General features: G+C 39.2%; 1 protein-coding gene across 2 annotated transcripts; it reads right to left on the bottom strand.

Annotated features, from left to right (window-relative positions):
* Positions 1-1,097: 1,097 nt before the first annotated feature.
* F3 (coagulation factor III, tissue factor) lies at positions 1,098-15,026 on the bottom strand. 2 transcript variants are annotated; one of them, XM_088443953.1, is made up of 7 exons: positions 14,761-15,026; positions 13,015-13,126; positions 10,236-10,420; positions 8,481-8,668; positions 7,025-7,175; positions 5,744-5,787; positions 3,334-3,443 (listed from the first exon to the last, which is right to left on the bottom strand). In XM_088443953.1, the coding sequence occupies exons 1-7, from the start codon at positions 14,843-14,845 to the stop codon at positions 3,414-3,416; spliced, it is 795 nt and encodes a 264-aa protein (XP_088300079.1). In that variant the 5' UTR covers positions 14,846-15,026; the 3' UTR covers positions 3,334-3,413. The 2 variants fall into 2 exon arrangements, with proteins under 2 accessions (XP_088300078.1, XP_088300079.1); XM_088443952.1 differs by lacking the exon at positions 5,744-5,787 and having other exon boundaries at positions 1,098-3,443.
* Positions 15,027-17,769: the final 2,743 nt, after the last annotated feature.

Here is a 17,769-nt window from a genome sequence, read left to right as displayed (position 1 = left end):
TGCAGGTTAAGTCTGCAGTCTACATAGGCAAAACCAAGGGGCCGTATTCAATTAGTGGCGAAAACGGACGTTTTTCACCAAAAAACTGCGATATTCTCACCAAAAAACAGGCGAAAATGCAATTGGCGAAAAAAAAATGGAGATAAGTTTTCTCCATCCCAGACCAGGCGAAAAAAAATGCAAAATCCCTATTTTTGGTTAAAAATGTGGGTATTTCTTTCAGAACCCTTTGGACACCCCCCTAATGATAAATTAGCTCAAACAAAATTCATAAGTTGCGCACTTTGGCGAAAAATGACCGCGCAATTCTGGGTGAAAAAAAAAACATTGAAAATAATAGGAAGCAACTTTTTATATAAGGCAATCACTGTTCCACGTAAATTGGGGGTACGTTAAAATGGGTGCAAGTATATTTTCGTGTCGTACAAACGCAATTTAAAAAAAAACACCTGCTGCGACTACGTGTGATGTTTAAAATACTTCACACATCCATACTGTCAGCTGAAAAATCAGACCCAATACATTAAAACCATTTTCAACAAAATCCCCACATTTTTAGCCAAAAACAGGGATTTTGCATTTTCTTTCACCTGGTCTGGGATGGAGAAAATTTATCTCCAGTTTTTTATCACCAATTGCATTTTCGCCTTTTTTTCTAAAATATCGCCATTTTTGGTGAAAAACATCCGTTGTTGCCCTTGGCGAAAACAACGTCCGTTTTCGCCGCTAATTGAATACGGCCCAAGGATGTAAAATAAAGCATTAGAGTGTTGTAATCACAAGTAGGAAGTGAGGAGAATCTCAGATCTCCAGAAGTATCTGCTGATCTTATGCTGTCATATTGGTGCAAGGCTAACAGCTTGGGGCTTGATGATAATGGGGGACACAATGAGAGGAGTTGAATGTAGTCAGTCCTAGAACAAAAGGATGACTGTTTGCAGTATAAAGCCATGTTACATGTTAAATTACTTATGTCAGCCAGTCATTTTCACACTTAACTATTATAAGTAGATCCTAGAAACCCGCATTTTTAGTCTAGAGTCATTGACAATCTTTATCATAAATTAATCAGATACAGGACACAGTACAGTTTCCCATTCACCTTTATTTCAATAATAAATCCTATGAAAATAAATTACTCATTATTTACAAATGCAAATACAAATTTTACTCAATATTAACCATAGACAACATAGAAAAATCATATATTATATAAATAATACCCACGATTATCATCTTATAAAAGTAATTCTCAAACATGACAGTCTCAATGTACATAGGTTCCATTATAAAAATACAATTTAAATAAGTGCTTTGTCTCTCGGCAAAACCTGCTTGTGCTTTATATAAATGTAAGGCAGTGATGGTCAGATGATGTAGTGTTAGGTTACAGCAGCAGTGACAATACACAGCAGCGTGTGTTTCTCACAGGGAACGTCTAACGTCTCTAATAGAAGAATCTTGTTTAAGTAATTTCTAACATTCGTTGTGGGGTAATCAATTATTGGCAGTGGACGCGCGGTGCCGGTGTTCCAACCGTTTCTCCGGCAACCTGCAACCACCAACAGCGCAGATTAATAAGTGCACAAAAGAGAATCACAGGAAAACCTGTCATGTTGTGGTACAAAGCCACACATGGTCAATAATTTAATCCCCCCCCCACGGAATTAGTTTTTCAGCATCAGTGCTTTAGATTGTCATGGATGCCATAGAGGTTTTTCAGGGTTAACGATGAAGAAGGTCTGACGTCTGAATATCACATATGGTTCATAGTGTTATCTAATAGGAAGCTCACACTTTGTCGACCTAGCACTGGTGCTGGAGGTTATGTGAATAACAAATAAGGAAAGGTCAGGTGTAATAAGCTAGGCATACATGATGCAAAGATCGCACACGCCGCATATTACGTGGGACTCCATCTTGTGCTAAGGCGATTTAATGGCGCTGGATGGACAAACCCTATTATTAGCTTCCTCTGTCTCTATCACCAATTACAGTATGTGCAAAAATATTGTATGTTTTTTATAAGGTTGTAGCATATTTGGTATGGTTTCTGGATACAAACATTTGTAAAGTCTTAATTAAATGTTTATTATAATTTATAATAAAATAAATATCTAATTACCTTATCTATTTACATTGCACCCTCACTAATTATATGTCATTAATAGTTCAAATTCATCTAGGAATGTGTGATATCCTATTATAGTGACACTGTAAGCCTTTTATTGTACAGTAGTGTAATGGCTTCTTCACTTCATATAATCAGGAATGATTTAGAAGCATCAAATAGAATGCCCTGATATAATCTAGATACTATAGCTTTCCTATTGGATGACAGGAATGATCTAGAGGCTTCCAATAGAATTCTATAAAATCATACTCTAGTGACACTAAAGCTTTTGTATTAGAAGTCAGTAATGATTTAGAGGCAAACAATAGAACACTCGAATATATTCTAGTGAAGTTACAGGTTTCCTATTGGATGAAAGGAATGATTCAGAAGCATCAAAGTGCCAACTCATATATCATTCTAGTAAAACTACAGCTTTCCTATTGGATGTCAGTAATGATTTAGAAACATCAAATAGTACACCCTGATATTGTATTCTAATGACACTATAGCTTTACTATTGGACTAAGCCTGGCCACTCTGGGACTAATAGTTCCTCAACTTCAGATCTACAGGATGCCTGCTAATGAACCACACATAAGGAAAATACACTTGCACAATTGCTTAACCCATACAGAATACATAATAGAGCAGATAATGTCTGTCTGCTTTGCACAATGTGACTGGTTCACAAATACATTATTATTATATTTAATGGAACAATCTATTTTTTTTGTGGGACACTCTCATGTACCTCAAGACTCCACAGCGACTATTTCTATCTGTGCATATATATTGTACCTTGGTAGTGTTATTTGGTAGTGCTTTGTAGGTCAAATATTATTTTGGTTGCTATTATTAATCAGTCTTCATCAGTGCAAAGTTTCCCACCACTGATAACTTTCCAGGCTAATTCTCACCTGGATTCAAGCATATTATTATTGTTCTTAAAAAATACATTTAGTGTTAAAAAAATACATATCTAAAAAAGGAAAGCATAGTTCCGTTTATAAAACTAAAACAATCTGTACTTATAATAAAAAGTACTTTAGTATGTAAAATGATTGAACCAATAAGTTTCACAAAAACCAAGTATGTCCTACACTACTCTCAGGAGTAGCAGGTAGTGTGCTGTGTGCAGTCACAGGTTGCAGTAGTAAGTGCCGGTAACAGTCTTAGGGCATGGCTGTAACATCATTCAATGGCACAGTCTCCTTTGTCTTTTCTGCCTTGGCTTTTCTGCATTTGCATAGGATCACCGACAGAATTAATATAATTATGATTAGAGCCAATGCTACAACTACAGCAATGACAATAGTAAGATCAAATTCTGGAAAGAGAAAATAAAGACATTGATTAGTCAAAAAAAAAACCTCCTCTATAAACAGAAGTGCATAGCAAGCATGCAAGAGATACATGACATACATATATGTATCTCATGTACAATGAGAATACATATGTAGTGTTATTTACTTCTGCACCAAAGCTCCACCTGTTAGCTGTTGGGAGATGTTATATGTTATACACAGCAACATTAGAACCAGCCCTATAAGGTTGAAAAGATAATTAAAGCCTACTGTCCGTTCTGACTACACAAAGCTGAGAAGTCACTTTGTAGCTGATGCTATATTCATAAGAGTATTGTTATTAGTTTCTGATGTGCTGCCTGGTAAGAGGAGTTCCTTACTGCTGGTTTACAATGACATACAGTATGTCGTAGGGTATAGAACAATTTGGGATATTATGATCTTTGACATTCCAATCAAAGTTAAGCTTTACCATCTATGACCCCCAGCCAATCAACATATATCTAGGAATATAATGATAGCGTAGCTTGAGTTTACCGCTAATGTGATAGCTATTTCCATATTAAATTTCTCAGCAATAGAGTAGGGACTTGTAATAGTAGTAATGTGGGGTTCCTTGATGGGGAGCTGCAAGCTTAAATGCATTGATCAATTCATGAACCAAAACCCCACTGTTTACTATTATTGTTAAAATACAGAACAAGGGAGCGCATAAGAATAAAACAAATTTAATATATTAGATAATAAAACAATAAAGGCAATAGAAACAATGTCTATAGACAATAAATGCCAATGAATGGTCTCAAGTTTCCGACATAGAATTGACACTTAGTGAGATATTCCAATTAGTATTATATTGTGGCAAAAATGCCAAATAGTTCACGTGCTCACTCTCCAAGGATTTGATCTCACCACCAAATCATGTTATATTAAACACATTTTTTTATTATAAATGTGCTCTCTTGTTCTGTATTTTACTAGTTTTTTATAGCTATATAAGTGTTCCCAGCACTTTAAGTGGGAGCTGCATTACGGCTGTTAAGTTACCATATTTTAATTGTGTTCACTTTGCGCCTGATGCATACATAGGTTACCTTGTATTTGTTTTTTAGTCTATTATTATTGTCAGTTATATGGTGAGTGTAGAGCCCCTGTGATTTCTATGTAAACAATGTGGTTACACCCCAAATCTAGAAATGGTGAGTGCCGTGGATTAGTGCTTTATGAATAGAAGGAGATATAATGTATTCATGGCCTCCAGAGGTGACATATTTACAATAACAATACACATGTAATTAAATTACTGAAGACTCAATGTTTTATTGTTAATTCCAAACAGCTAAACTGAAGCTGCTTGATATAACACTTCTCAATATTTAAATCTGCTACTGCAACAGACTTACGTTATTAAGCAATGCCATGCAGACATTCTACTACATTCTAGTAGTAGCACTTTCTATTACTGCTGTAGGAGTAGTACCACTTTCTATTACAGCAGTAATGCCCTCTTCTATTCTAGTAATATTGCCCCCTTTTAGTACAGCAATAGAAATAAATTCTATTACAGCAGTAGTGCCCCTTCTAATACTGCAGTAATGCCACCATATATTACAGCAGAGCTGTAACCAGGATGTGCAAGTGCTACTGTCACAGAGGGCACAGGGCCATGAGGGCAGCACCACTGCCCCCAAACACCTACATTTGGCTTGCAGCGTGCCTGGAAGAATGGTATCTACAGCCAGTGTTAGTGTATGTAGGAGGGCTCTACTTCCTGGTGCCAATGGTCTTGATTCCCTATCATGTATGATGTTACATATTTGGGTGGTGGGGCTGGCACAGAGCCCTGCTCTGACACTGGTGCCATGTGATACTAGAGCAGTACTGTTACAGTAGTAGTATCACCTTCTGTTACAGTTGTGTATGGCTGATATGTATTTTCTCATCAGTAAAGCACAGTGAAAAACTAACTTTCCTTGACCAATACAGGAAATGGGACCAAAGATAACAGTTGTACCCTATAAAAAAAAACAATTGTTCAGGGTCGGTGCTGCTTAATGATTAGTAATTACCGCCACCTCTTACAATTCAGTGATAGAGAAAGACACAACACATTGCCAGTAATTACCAGTAATGTGTTGGTAAAACGGAAGGCAGTGAAATAGGAGGCGAGAGTTTATGGAAAACAGAGAGTAGTCTGTAAGTAATTTGACTTATTGACTCATTTTGCCGTGGGAAAGGACTGAGAAGCATTAATGAGAGCATTATGCAAGAGGAGCCTTCCCCCACATGTCTAATGTAGTCATGGCTGGAGGAGTCAACTTACACAGAGGTACAAAAATCCAGTGCACGTCGCTAAACCACTGACAGCTGAAAAGTAAAAGTGCATTCAGAGTCTCAGTCTATAACATATGTATATATATAGGGCATACATTACAATATAGATACAATGGAAGGATGATCAGGCTTGTATGTAACATGTATAAGTGGTGAAGGAAATATTACATAAGCTTATGATGATCCTCCTAGCTAGAGGTTTAGCTTGCACTAACAACTATGCACTAATTTACAGGACCAATTTAATGTGACGCAAGTGGATAGAGTCTGGCATTAATAACACTGCACAGCAATGAAAATGTTTCCGATGTGAAAATAGTTACCATACTTCTAATTGATTTCAGCATGCAAAAAATTAATATGACATTTAAAACTCTCAGTTAGCTCTGAGTTCCGAGATATAGCCCATTTATGACGATGTAGGGGTTTTCCTAGTGAAGTGGGCAGAATGGAGAGAATCTTACCAGCAATCTGCTTTCCGCGCAGAGGGGGCGGGGCCTAATGACCCAATTAAATGAATCAGTTATTTGTCCCCTCCCCTATTCAAATATATGCGATTCACGGGATTACCCACACAAGATAACTGTGGTGCACTGAGTGACAAGCATAGTGAGCGATTCCACCAAGACATTTCAGCAATGGAACAAAGATATCAGGGTAGGTGATCACTACTGTTGGACAGTGATAAGAGATGCCCCAGAAGAGGAGTACAAGCGACAAGCAAAGAGAAAGCACCCCCATGAATAGGCCACTATATTAGATAGTACTTTCCTATGCTGTATGTTTGTTTCGTATGCTGTATGTTTGTTTCGTATGCTGTATGTTTGTTTCGTTTTGTGTTCTTATTTGTGATTGATTGAATTAAAACATCTGTTATTTATTTTCTATCAAGAAAATATCAGATTATTTAAAAATAGCTTTTCACTATGACTACTATATTACTAATGTACATACAGTATAGTGCAAGTAGTGTAGCTCAAAAAATAGAGCTAGTAAAAACATTCTGAAATCATTTTAGTTTTTCTTGACCTCAAATTAGTAATGTATGACTATTTTTAGAAAGGAAACAAATTAAAAGTATTCATTTGTTGTACAGTGTAATAGGCAAATTTGGAGTATGGAGTTTGCCAAAAGCAAAACCCTTAAATACAGTTTTTTTGTTTAAAAAAGCCTCAAATTTTTTGCTTCAAGAATCCTCGCAGCCAGATCATCCGCAGAATGAACATAGTTATTTTGCAGCAACATGAGAAGAGTGTGCATGGATACATACCGTTACTTCCAGATGAGGTGCATTTCTCATTGGAGTCTTGGCTTTCGCGGCTCAGTCTACGAGATGGAACTGTTCCACGCACAAAAAAACAATAGCTTTCTCCTTTCTCTGTGTTTATAACAATTTCATTGGTCGAAGAAGACGCTTGCTTCTGCAAAGATAATTGGAATGACCATAAGTAAGATGTCTAATTTCCCTGAATACAGATAAATACAAAATATACACTGGACTACTAGCCATTTATCTCTAGCTCTCAGGTAATATCACTTAACGTGCCCCAAAGGGCACAGTAGTTTTTTTTTTTTCAAAGAAATAAACTTTACAGAGTCAGACTCATGCTGTAGATTGAGAGGTATGCATTCGGCATCCCGGCGGTGTAGATGCCGAAGCTTACCTTACCGGCGCCAGAATACCAATGCCGGTCAGAATTCCGATGCCGGCATCCCGACCGCAGGGATGCCAAAAGGTAAGTAGCGGGGTGGGGAGGATGGCTAGGGTTAGTCACTAAGGGGGGAGGGTTAGGTTTAGGGTGCTGGAGGGAGAGGGTAGGTTTAGGCACTAGGGGGGAGGTTAGGGCTAGGCACCGGAGAGGGAGGGTTAGGTTAGGGAGAGGGGGAGGGTTAGCATACCGACCACCAAGTGTCGGTATGTTAACCCTGTCGGGATTCTGACCGCCTGGATCCCGTCTGTCGGTATTACATATCGATTCCAATTGAAAATCGAAGGTATAGTTCAATTGTTTTTGCCTCCCGCAGGAATATTGCGCGCCCGACGGCAGGTATTCAGTTGTCCCTGCCGACAGGCGCAATAGGATGATTTCTGCTCGAAGCCTCCTGAGGTGGTGAGTAGAAATCAACAAAAAGTTATGGTTTTGGGCGCACGAACCAGGACTTTAGACAAGTTGACACGGCTAAACCTGGTCTATTTGGGTGGGACATGTGCGGAAAAGAATAAACAATTGAATATTAATGAAGAAAAAAAAAACAATTGAATATTACCCTGTCAGTTTAGACTGGAGATAAGGCGCGATTGGACGAGCATAACCAATTGAATTCCCCCCGGAGTATTACAAGTATTTTTGACATAAATCGCCCAAAATTAATTAAGAATAAAAGAAAACAATCTAATCTACTACAGACACTGATCATGCAAAATTCTTGCAGAACCAATAAGATAAGGTGAGTGTTTGTCTAGAGAGTTAATAAGCTACAGTATATTCACTTTAATATTCTTTCAGTCCACAGCTCTTTGTGAATTATGTTACTGATTTGTAGGTATGATATAGGCTGCAGTCTGTTGAATATTGGTTCAGAATGGGTATCTCCAACATGTCTAGAAAGCTGGTATACACTGCTACACTTTGGCCAACCCAAGCCCAGACCTTGTAAAATAGGTTTCAAAGACCCGACCAATAGAAAGCAACTTAGCAATTAGAAGTTTCACTGTCTCTTCTTACCTTTCCTGTGCTGGCTGCCTTCCGGTAGTAAACCGTATATATAAAGTCATCTTTAAATATATCCAGAGTAGACTTTAAAGTGTTATTTTCAAATCTGTATGGCGTCAGGGGATCTTTAACAATGACTGTGAGTTTGGTGTGGTCTTTGTTGAAGTCAAAACTTTCGATGGTTGGTTTTCCAATAATTGCTAAAAATGAAAGTAAATAACCATTTTATCCACTGTAGCAAAATATTAAAGTTGTTGAACTGTGATAATAGACCATGCACACAAATATCCTAAAGAGAGACATATTTCCGTAGACGTTTGCTACTGCTCTTACTGCTCTACTACATCTATTCTTAACAGTAATAGCATTACTTAACAGTAATAGCCCTTAAATTAAACATTTAGGGGCTAAACTTACTATGTAGTGCTTTCAAAGACTCTGTCGCTTCAGCGGTTTTGGCCTGTGGATTTAAGTGGGCAATTATATTCAATACAAAATACCCGTGGTTTTGTATTGAATATTATTGTCCATTTAAATCCAGCATTTGAAACTGCCAAATATGCGGGAGAGGAGCTTAGAAAAGCAGTGCATAGTAAATTTAGCCCCAAATGGCAATTCCAGGGTGCTGTACTTCATAGGAAACATGTAGAGGCTTCAATAGTACTGCGGCCAGCAGTGTCATGCTTTCCAAAATTTGAAAGATACTTTTGACTTTATCAAAAAGATTTAAAGGTAGCACTGTGACAGGGGAACACAAAGGAACTATATACAAGATAAGTAAATAGTCCACTACACTGATACATCCTATTTTAGCCATATATGTTTGACAAAGAGCAATTCTGTAACAGCATTAATGATTCACAGTAGAGATGGCTAGTGAGCGAGTGTCTCGACACAATGACTCGAATCATTTAGATGGTGAATGATTCGAGTCACTCAAAGTGTCGAAACAACACCTCTCTAGCCTCTCTCAGTCACACAGTCAGAGGGAGCTGGGAGGCAGAGGTTACAGTGTCAGGGCATCAATACTGACTGTAGTCTGCGGCAGCTTCGGGAGTGTCATTATTGAAGTGATCCTGCCATTGCCAGTGTGCCCATGCAGCCTTAACATCACTACAGCCAGGGTACAGGGTGTATGGCAGATGGATATCAGAAGGGGGGGTGGCGCTGTGAGCGGCTCACTCTGAGTCTCGCCTCTACCGCCGGGGTCTGGGGTGCGTGCCCGGGAGAGTCGGGACTCGGGAGAGTCAGTGCAGATGAAATATCAACAGTGAGGGGCTGCGGGGGGAGGGGGGAGCTGTCAGCGACAGCAACTCACTTGGAGTAGGCTGCGCTGCTGCTCAATCTCAATGAGCCATGTCCCAAGACACTGTCTCGAGACACTCCACTGAGCTGAGCCATGTGGCTCAACTCAGTTCAATGAATCACTCTGCCCATGACTACTTCACAGGGCCTGATGCTGAAAATGGTCTGAGGCTTATTGTGAGTAGCTGAGGGGGTGTTACCAGTGCTGTGTGGGTGTGGCCAGTGCCCTGTGGGCATGTCCTACCCTACACTATCAGCCCCAATGGATGTCTTGTCATCATCGTGCTGTCATGAAGATGGGCCTATTTTTATGTGTTGGCCGGGGCTGTAGTCCCATCCTCCCCATTGTTAATCTGGCCCTCAGCCTTCACTCTTTTAAAGCAAAACACATGTGAGTCTCTTCCTGGATTTTCTCTCTAGCACTCATGTTTGTGTAAGATGGACGTAAACATTGTCACATACTTTCTTCATAAGGTGAGAAAGATGGTCCGTCAGCGTAAGGAAATTCTTCTGTTATAATGTCTTCTGAGTATATTTCTGAAATGATTCGGACATCATATTTGTTGCGCACATTCTGAACGACATCTGTGACATCACACTCCGTGTTCGTTGTGTAGATACACTTCTTTTTCCAGTCGGAATATTGACTAAAAGAACAGAAGCCAGCAATTAAACATTTACACTTTATCGTTTTGCTTGTTCAGACCATTTCTAATTGGCTTCTTTATGTATACAAATAGCAAGTAACCTTATCAACTTTGCATTTGAAGAAATAGAATGTAAAATAGGCAACTTTCTAGGGATTTGTAGGGTGTCAAATAAACAACAGTATAATATTGGAACTATTCATGTTCCTCATTTTAACATTTAAAGCAGACATTGTCCATATACAGTGGAGTAAGTGGTGTCTCTGGTTGCCAGGCACCATTCACAAGAATCGTGGTGCGGTCGACAAAATGGCTCCCTCCATTGTGTGTGGGGGAATAGGTACACTTCAGGGCCAATAAGCCAAAACTTGATCCAATATGTGAAGGCATAGTATATACAAGATATTTAACTTTACACATGTTATAAATAGCTCAGTACAAACTATTGTTTAGTTATAAGCCATTTTAGATTCTGTGTGAAACTAATATGTAATAATCTCCAGTACTTAACAACAGGAAGTGATACCAATTACCACAAATCTTTGCCTAAATATTTGGAAAAGTGCCAGCAGTTCTTCCATTTTAGGTCATTCAGGTGAGTTATAGTGATACAGGGTGATATGCAATGATGAGGTTTCCCTTGTAGTTGCACTCCTATAAATGTAGAACTTTACAGCTTTAGATTCCTTCAGTGCATGTAGTAACAAGCACTAACGCATAGCGAACACTAATGTCAACAAGGACACTATCGGCACATCTGACTGTGCATACAATAAGCGAGAAAAAAATGTTCACATCTCAACAAACCAAACCCAGGAATGCTTATGACGAGAAAAGAAAACCTTGTTGCCCAACATTTCTAATAAAACTTGGCCGCAATATTTTAAACTGTAGACATCTGCTGTCAGCTTCCCTAGCCATAAGGGCGTGCAATTTTAACATAAGTAGTCATTAAACTAAAATGTATTATGCCCCGGAGGGCAAAGTTAGGAAATGCAGGAGCTGACATTAATAAATATCAAAGTGGTTTAAGCAAGTCTATAATCATTTAGTCCATGGTAAACATTGTGAGATAAAGTCCTTTTTTTAAAATGTACTGAATTATCTCACACTTAAAAAACAAAGAGTTTACAGAACATAAATAATTTAAAATAAATATATACAGTGTATCTGTGGCTTGATAAAATGTATTGGTGAAATTTCATTTTACTTAAAATTTTAATTGTGTTGCTTATAGCCAACCGCTCCTTACTGTGTATTATGTTTGTATAAGTTTGGTTAAATATTATACATGTCTTCTGGGGAACTCTATGGGGTAAATTTACTAAGATGGGAGTTCTACTTAAGAAGTGATGTTGCCCATAGCAACCAATCAGATTATACTTCTCATTTATCTAGCACCTTCTAGAAGATAATACCTGGAATCTGATTGGTTGCTATGGGCAACAGTTCTTCTTAATAGATCTCCCATCTTAGTAAATTTACCCCTATATTGGATCATCAGAGGCAGTAAGAAAAACCATCAACGCTGTATCTAAATGGCAATATTTAAACACTGCACTTATACTATGTCACACATTGAGTGTTCCGCTATACTGAAAACACTTATTTTTCCCACAAATATCGCATTTAAGATTGCGAGAGTCCTTAGAGTCCTATATTAATTTATTACCAACATGGAAAGTAATAATAATAAATACAGGGTCTAACGTCATGTGATTTTAGGACAATGGTGTGAACAGATCAAGCGACAGGTAAAGACTGTACAGCAGATATGGGTGTGATATCTATTCTTTACACAAGTAATCTAGAATCACACCCTAAGCAAATACCTGGTATCACAGTATTATCTCAGCTCTCTGCAGCTTTAATGGCAAAGTACACAGATGTTTGATGGGAAATACACTGTATACAGTTAAAGGCACAATATATTGCCAGTAATATTGTATAAATAAATACAATATTTCCTAACAAACAAATTGTTTCCTAACAAACAAAATGTTCACACTAAATACGATTGAGTAATTGGACAGCACCAGTACATCTATACCTAAGGTCATTTCCTTATAACGCAACAACAATACAAAAACCTAGTGATTGTAGAAAATGTTGGCTCTATATAAAAGACAGTATATAATTGGACCAAACTAGTGTAGCCAGTCTCGTCAATTGAGATATTTAAAAAAAAAAAAAATCACATGAAAGGTAATTAGGCTCCAGAATTCCATTTATGGTTGTAACAAATGCTGAAATTTCTCCAATGTGCAAAGAGTAGCATTAGCCAGGGACCAGGGAAATTCATTTAATTAGAACAGCCATGTATTACAACATGTAAACTAAGAGAATGATTTTATGTAAATAACTGATGAAGAAATTAAAAGAACAGGTGTTTGATCTATTAACTGGGAACCTACAATATTATACCCATAGTTCTGAATATCAGAAAGGAAAAAAAACAGAAAAAATAAACACACAAAAAAGTAAAAAAAAAAAAAAAAGATGTATTTTCTCATAAACAATTGTGATAATGATTGGTGCATACAATACTAACATAGCAAAGAACGACAAAAGAGACCCTTATATTTCTAACTCACTCTCTTATTTCCACCGTGTATGTATAATTTGTAGGTTTGGGACTCCATTCTACAATGGTTTTAAAGTTGATAGACGACCATTTTATGTCTTGCGCTGTTGGAAAGTTGACTTCTGTGCAAAATAAAATGATATAAAACGTAAATACCAAACTAACCATGAGTAATATTATTGCATTAAAAGCAAATGTAACCCCCCCCAATAATATACGGTTATAATTATTAATTGAAAGATTAGAGGCATGCATAAACACATAAAAATATACCGTCTATTAATTTCACAAATCCTTCTTTAAAGGTTTTTGGTTTATCAGTTTAGAGGATAAATATAACAAAATTCAGAATACTGATGCATATATTGTAACATAAACAAGCATACAAACATCTGTACCCCTGTAATGGTCACTCCTGTAGAGATTACACCCTGGGGAATTGCAATAACTGGTCAGATCAAACGTGTCAATTTATTGATGGCTGTGTTGTTTCGAGACCCTGCCACGGAATCTAGACCTTTTACTTTAACATCTGCTATAACACAATAACCACAAATGATAGCTTCTTTCTAATAGTCACGTGGTAGCCCAAAACAATGTGATGTACAGCAGGAGATCAAATCATTGAATGGTTTGTGGTTTTAGCACAGACACCCATCATTCTATAAATACCAAATTAATTATTTGCTGGGATTAAGGTTTAACTGCAGATACATGGATAATGATTACCTTCACCATAGTAACTGAATGGATCTATCACACCTCTGAGAGCCACACAACTGGTATGTGAAATATTACACATGAGAACTCTTTCAGAGCAGACATGAGGCCAGAGGATGTCTGTCACACCTATATACTCCTGTCTGCACAAGCGCCTTTATACATGCTTTTGTCACATTCCCTCTACGCAATTCTGTTCCTTCCGTAAATGGAAAAAACATGCTAACTCAATTATGTTTGTAATGGGTCACATCAAAGCTAAGCCAGGCCATCCTGTTGGGAATAGGGGGGATAACTTAAATGATTACCATAAATATTTTAGCCCATGTGCATGTGTTTTACATTACAGAGAATCTACAAATGAATTGTTGGGCCCATATTGAATCACAATGAGAATTTAGTACATAACATTCTTGTCATAGGGTTCCTGTGATTTTAACTTTAAACATTACTATGTGTCACTTTGCAGACAATGTACAATCCCACAAGACCTCGTTCAGCCAATGTCCCAGTGACCTTGGATATAGCACTTTGGGCAACATGTCAAAGTGTGTTACAAAGTACTTTGGATTTATACATAGTGAGGATATGTGTGTAATCTGTGTTATCGCTTTGCTGGAGAGATCTGTAACAGGGCTATAATACAATGTGCTTAATTCTTCTATTTTCACTAGTTAACAATTATACTTTCTATTTATCAAACTCCCATAACTTTGATCAGAGTAAGCAATACATACAGGACATTATAATGATGACAGTATTCCGACACTCACACAACACAGAGACACCAGTGAGATAACTACTCAAAAGAGCTTACAATCTAAAGCATACATCCCCTAAATTATAAGACACAAAGTTATCCTAATATTATTAAATCTCATCCTTACATATAAAATAAGTAAAACTGAATTCCCAAGAGTAGTATATAGATAGATAGATAATGCATAGATAGATAGATAGATAGATAGATAGATAGATAGATAGATAGATAGATAGATAGATAATGTTACATTTAATATTACCATGTGTATCTTACCTTGTGCTGGGGACTTCTGCCAGAACAATACAGCACAGAGGGTCAGAGCCTGAAGGCAGTGCATTATCTGATATAATCCAGACATTAGTGCTTATAGATGATCCCCTGGTACGTCCCCTGGTGTAATCCTTACAGTTATTAGCAGATAGAGAGTGCCAGGGAGGATAAAGTAGATATAAATTTGAGGTCTCTCCCTGCAGTATTCCTTCTGACCTCCTCCTGAGTGTAGTGTGATTTGCTGGTGACCCTTCAGTTTCCTGAGTATTTATACAGCAGCAGCAGCCGCCAGATGAAGTGAGGGAGGCTGCTGTGTGACTATGTAGGTGAGAGAAGGGGAGGGGATCCTAACCTGACTCACCACCACCCTCTGCCGCTGATGACTGTTGTCACCTCTGCCGGTAGATGGCGCTCTCTGACAGTTTCTGATATCTCTTTAACCAACAACTTTAGGAATCCGTGTGAATTACTACTGCATAATATGGTGACGGACGTACTGGAATCAAAGGTTGTCTAGTTATGGCAGTGTGACTACTCAGTGCTTCCCTTCCCCCTCATTTTGTATAAAATAGGATAATCCAGGCAGGATGGTAGGATTCAATATATACTATAGCTACTTGTAGTGTATATATATTATAGCTACTGATGAAATTAATATTTTATTACTAATAATACTATTGATTTACATATTTAATAACCTTTATTAAATCTGTTAAACTCCTAAAGGAAATCCTGCAAATTAATGTGCACCATTTAAAATAGACACTAGCTGGAATGCGTGGCATTGCCCGGGTTGAAGACTGGGCCCTGAAGTACACCTGCAGCCTTTATTTGTTCACACTGTCCTCGCCTATAACCCCATTCCATTGATCCTGAAATGCAAACAGTGGCGTAACTATTGTGGGTGCTATGGGTGCGGCTGCTATGGTGTCCTAGCTGCCTCTGTGGCACGGAGGTCCCCCTGCACCCAGTCACGCACACAAGGTGATAAGATCCAGTCAGGGCTGCTGAGGGGGGCCCAGGTGTCAGTGGTGTTTATTTGGTGCTGACCCACCAGCTGATTACAGGTGGCGCACTGGCAGGCAGTCATGGAGAGTCAGCACCGCCGGTCGTGAGGCAATCAGATTTTGTGCATTGCTAGTCAATTAGCAGTGGGGGCTCCAGATTGGCTGCCGGTCCGCGAACTCCAAGTGGCTCGCAACCGGCGCCAGATTCAAATTGTGCCGGCTATCCATGTCTGCCCATACGCCAGCGGTAATTAGCATGTGACCTGCCCCAAATCCACACCTGGTGGCAGCTGATGGCACACAGGGAGGCGAACTGCTGAAGGGACACGGGGAGGTGAGGTGCTGGGGAGGCATAGGCCCTCATTCAGAGCCACTCGCTAGCGGCAGTACGCTCGTTTCGAGCGATGTTCGCACATCTGCGCATGCGTACGGATCGTTATACGCATGCGCGAACCAGTCAGTGCGGCCGAAATTCATGTGCTCGCAATATAGCGAATGCCTGCTATTGTGAGTGACAGAATGAGGCGTATGTGGGTGGTAACAGGGGAAGGTGCTTGAAAATGGGGAGTGGAGATCCGAACGCAGGCGTGCTTAAAGGTCAAAACGGGCGTTTTATGGGTGTGCATAATTAATACAGCAGCGTCATTGACCACGTCACTGGGTTATTTTATAGCCAGAACTGCTTGCAAGATTGTGGTAGCAAAAACCAACCACAAGAATAGCGAGCAGTTCATACGCTGGTCGATGTACTCGATTAATCTAATAAATAGCGGACATGACGTATGGTGCGTGCGGCCAGGGGGCGTTTTTAACAAATAAACGAGCGTATGTTTTGCTCGCTCATTCAGACTTAGAGGTGTGAACAGACTGCAATTTGCGAACTGATCATTTGAATAGCCACCCCTTGTTTTAGAACGAACGACCGCAAATAGCGAACGGCTCTGAATCAGGCCCATAATGTGTAAGGGCCACTACTCTTGTGTGGAATAATCTGTTATATGGGACACTACTACAATGTGGCATAATCAGTAAAGTGCATTCTTGTGGTATAATGTGTAAGGGGCATTACTGTGTGGCATAATGTATAAGGGCACTACTACTGCGTGGCCTAACGTGTATAAGGGGTACTACTGTATGGCATTACCTGAACGGGCTCTGTGTGGCATAACCTGAATGGGCTCTGTGTGGGAGCAAATGTATGTGTTTTTTTTTACCTCTGGGAAGGCCCTTTTAAGACCTTGCTATGTGGCCCACAAAGTTCTAGTTACGCCCATACATTTAATTTAAACTTGCATGAGTCATCAAATTTGCTCAAACTGAGATTAAAAAGATACTTTTGTAGCTTTCTCACAGATTTTTATCAGACTGCCAATTTCCATTGGAGCCAGCCCCGGAACCTGTTTAATGTAAGAGTGTACTCATTTTCAGAGATTGTGTGACAGTGTGTGGCCCTGACGAGGTTCAAACCTAGGCAAAAACCTAATCCTGGTCAAACTACATCACCATGCCAAATTTGGTAGAGCTAGGTCCAAAACTCTGTGCTTGATTCAGAGACGGATGCTAATGCGATCGCAGCTGCAATTTCATATGCAAGGCAGCAGCGAAAATATGGTAATGTTAGCAAAAATCACTCGGGCATAAACTGCTGCCTTCTTACCTGCGTGAGACGATGCATACCTGCGTAAATATCGGTAACATCGACGCACATCGGTAGGCCATCTTAACCTTGCTGCAGGTCTGGCCTGCCGCAGCCTTGGGATCTCTTCTGACACGCAGAGCTCTGCATGCACTCGCAGTGGCTAATTTATGTACGCCCATGTAACGGCGTTTAAACGGACAGACACACATTTTTCTGACCACTCCCCGTTACCACCCCTAAAGACTGACAACCTGTTAGTCACTTTGTGATGGGATCCTCTGTGCATCCGTAATCGCAATGCGATCTCTGCGCACACGTAGTGCGGCTTATACGCATGCTCAATGGCAAACAATCGCTCGATCTGCG

Source organism: Taudactylus pleione, unplaced genomic scaffold (assembly GCF_031769625.1).
Source record: "Taudactylus pleione unplaced genomic scaffold, aTauple2 ptg000341l, whole genome shotgun sequence".
Classification (NCBI taxonomy): Eukaryota; Metazoa; Chordata; class Amphibia; order Anura; family Myobatrachidae; genus Taudactylus; species Taudactylus pleione.
The sequence above is the reverse complement of the archived record's forward strand: the minus strand, read 5'-3'. Positions and strand labels throughout refer to the sequence as shown.

Bases quoted from the DNA above. Each gene is read 5' to 3' on its own strand.
- F3 (XM_088443952.1), bottom strand. From the start codon at position 14,845: ATGTCTGGATTATATCAGATAATGCACTGCCTTCAGGCTCTGACCCTC. The intron at 13,127-14,760 runs GTAAGATACACA...TATTTTGCACAG, and splicing joins GCAGAAGTCCCCAGCACAAG to AAGTCAACTTTCCAACAGCG. The intron at 3,444-7,024 runs GTATGTATCCAT...TTCTCTTTCCAG, and splicing joins CACCTCATCTGGAAGTAACG to AATTTGATCTTACTATTGTC.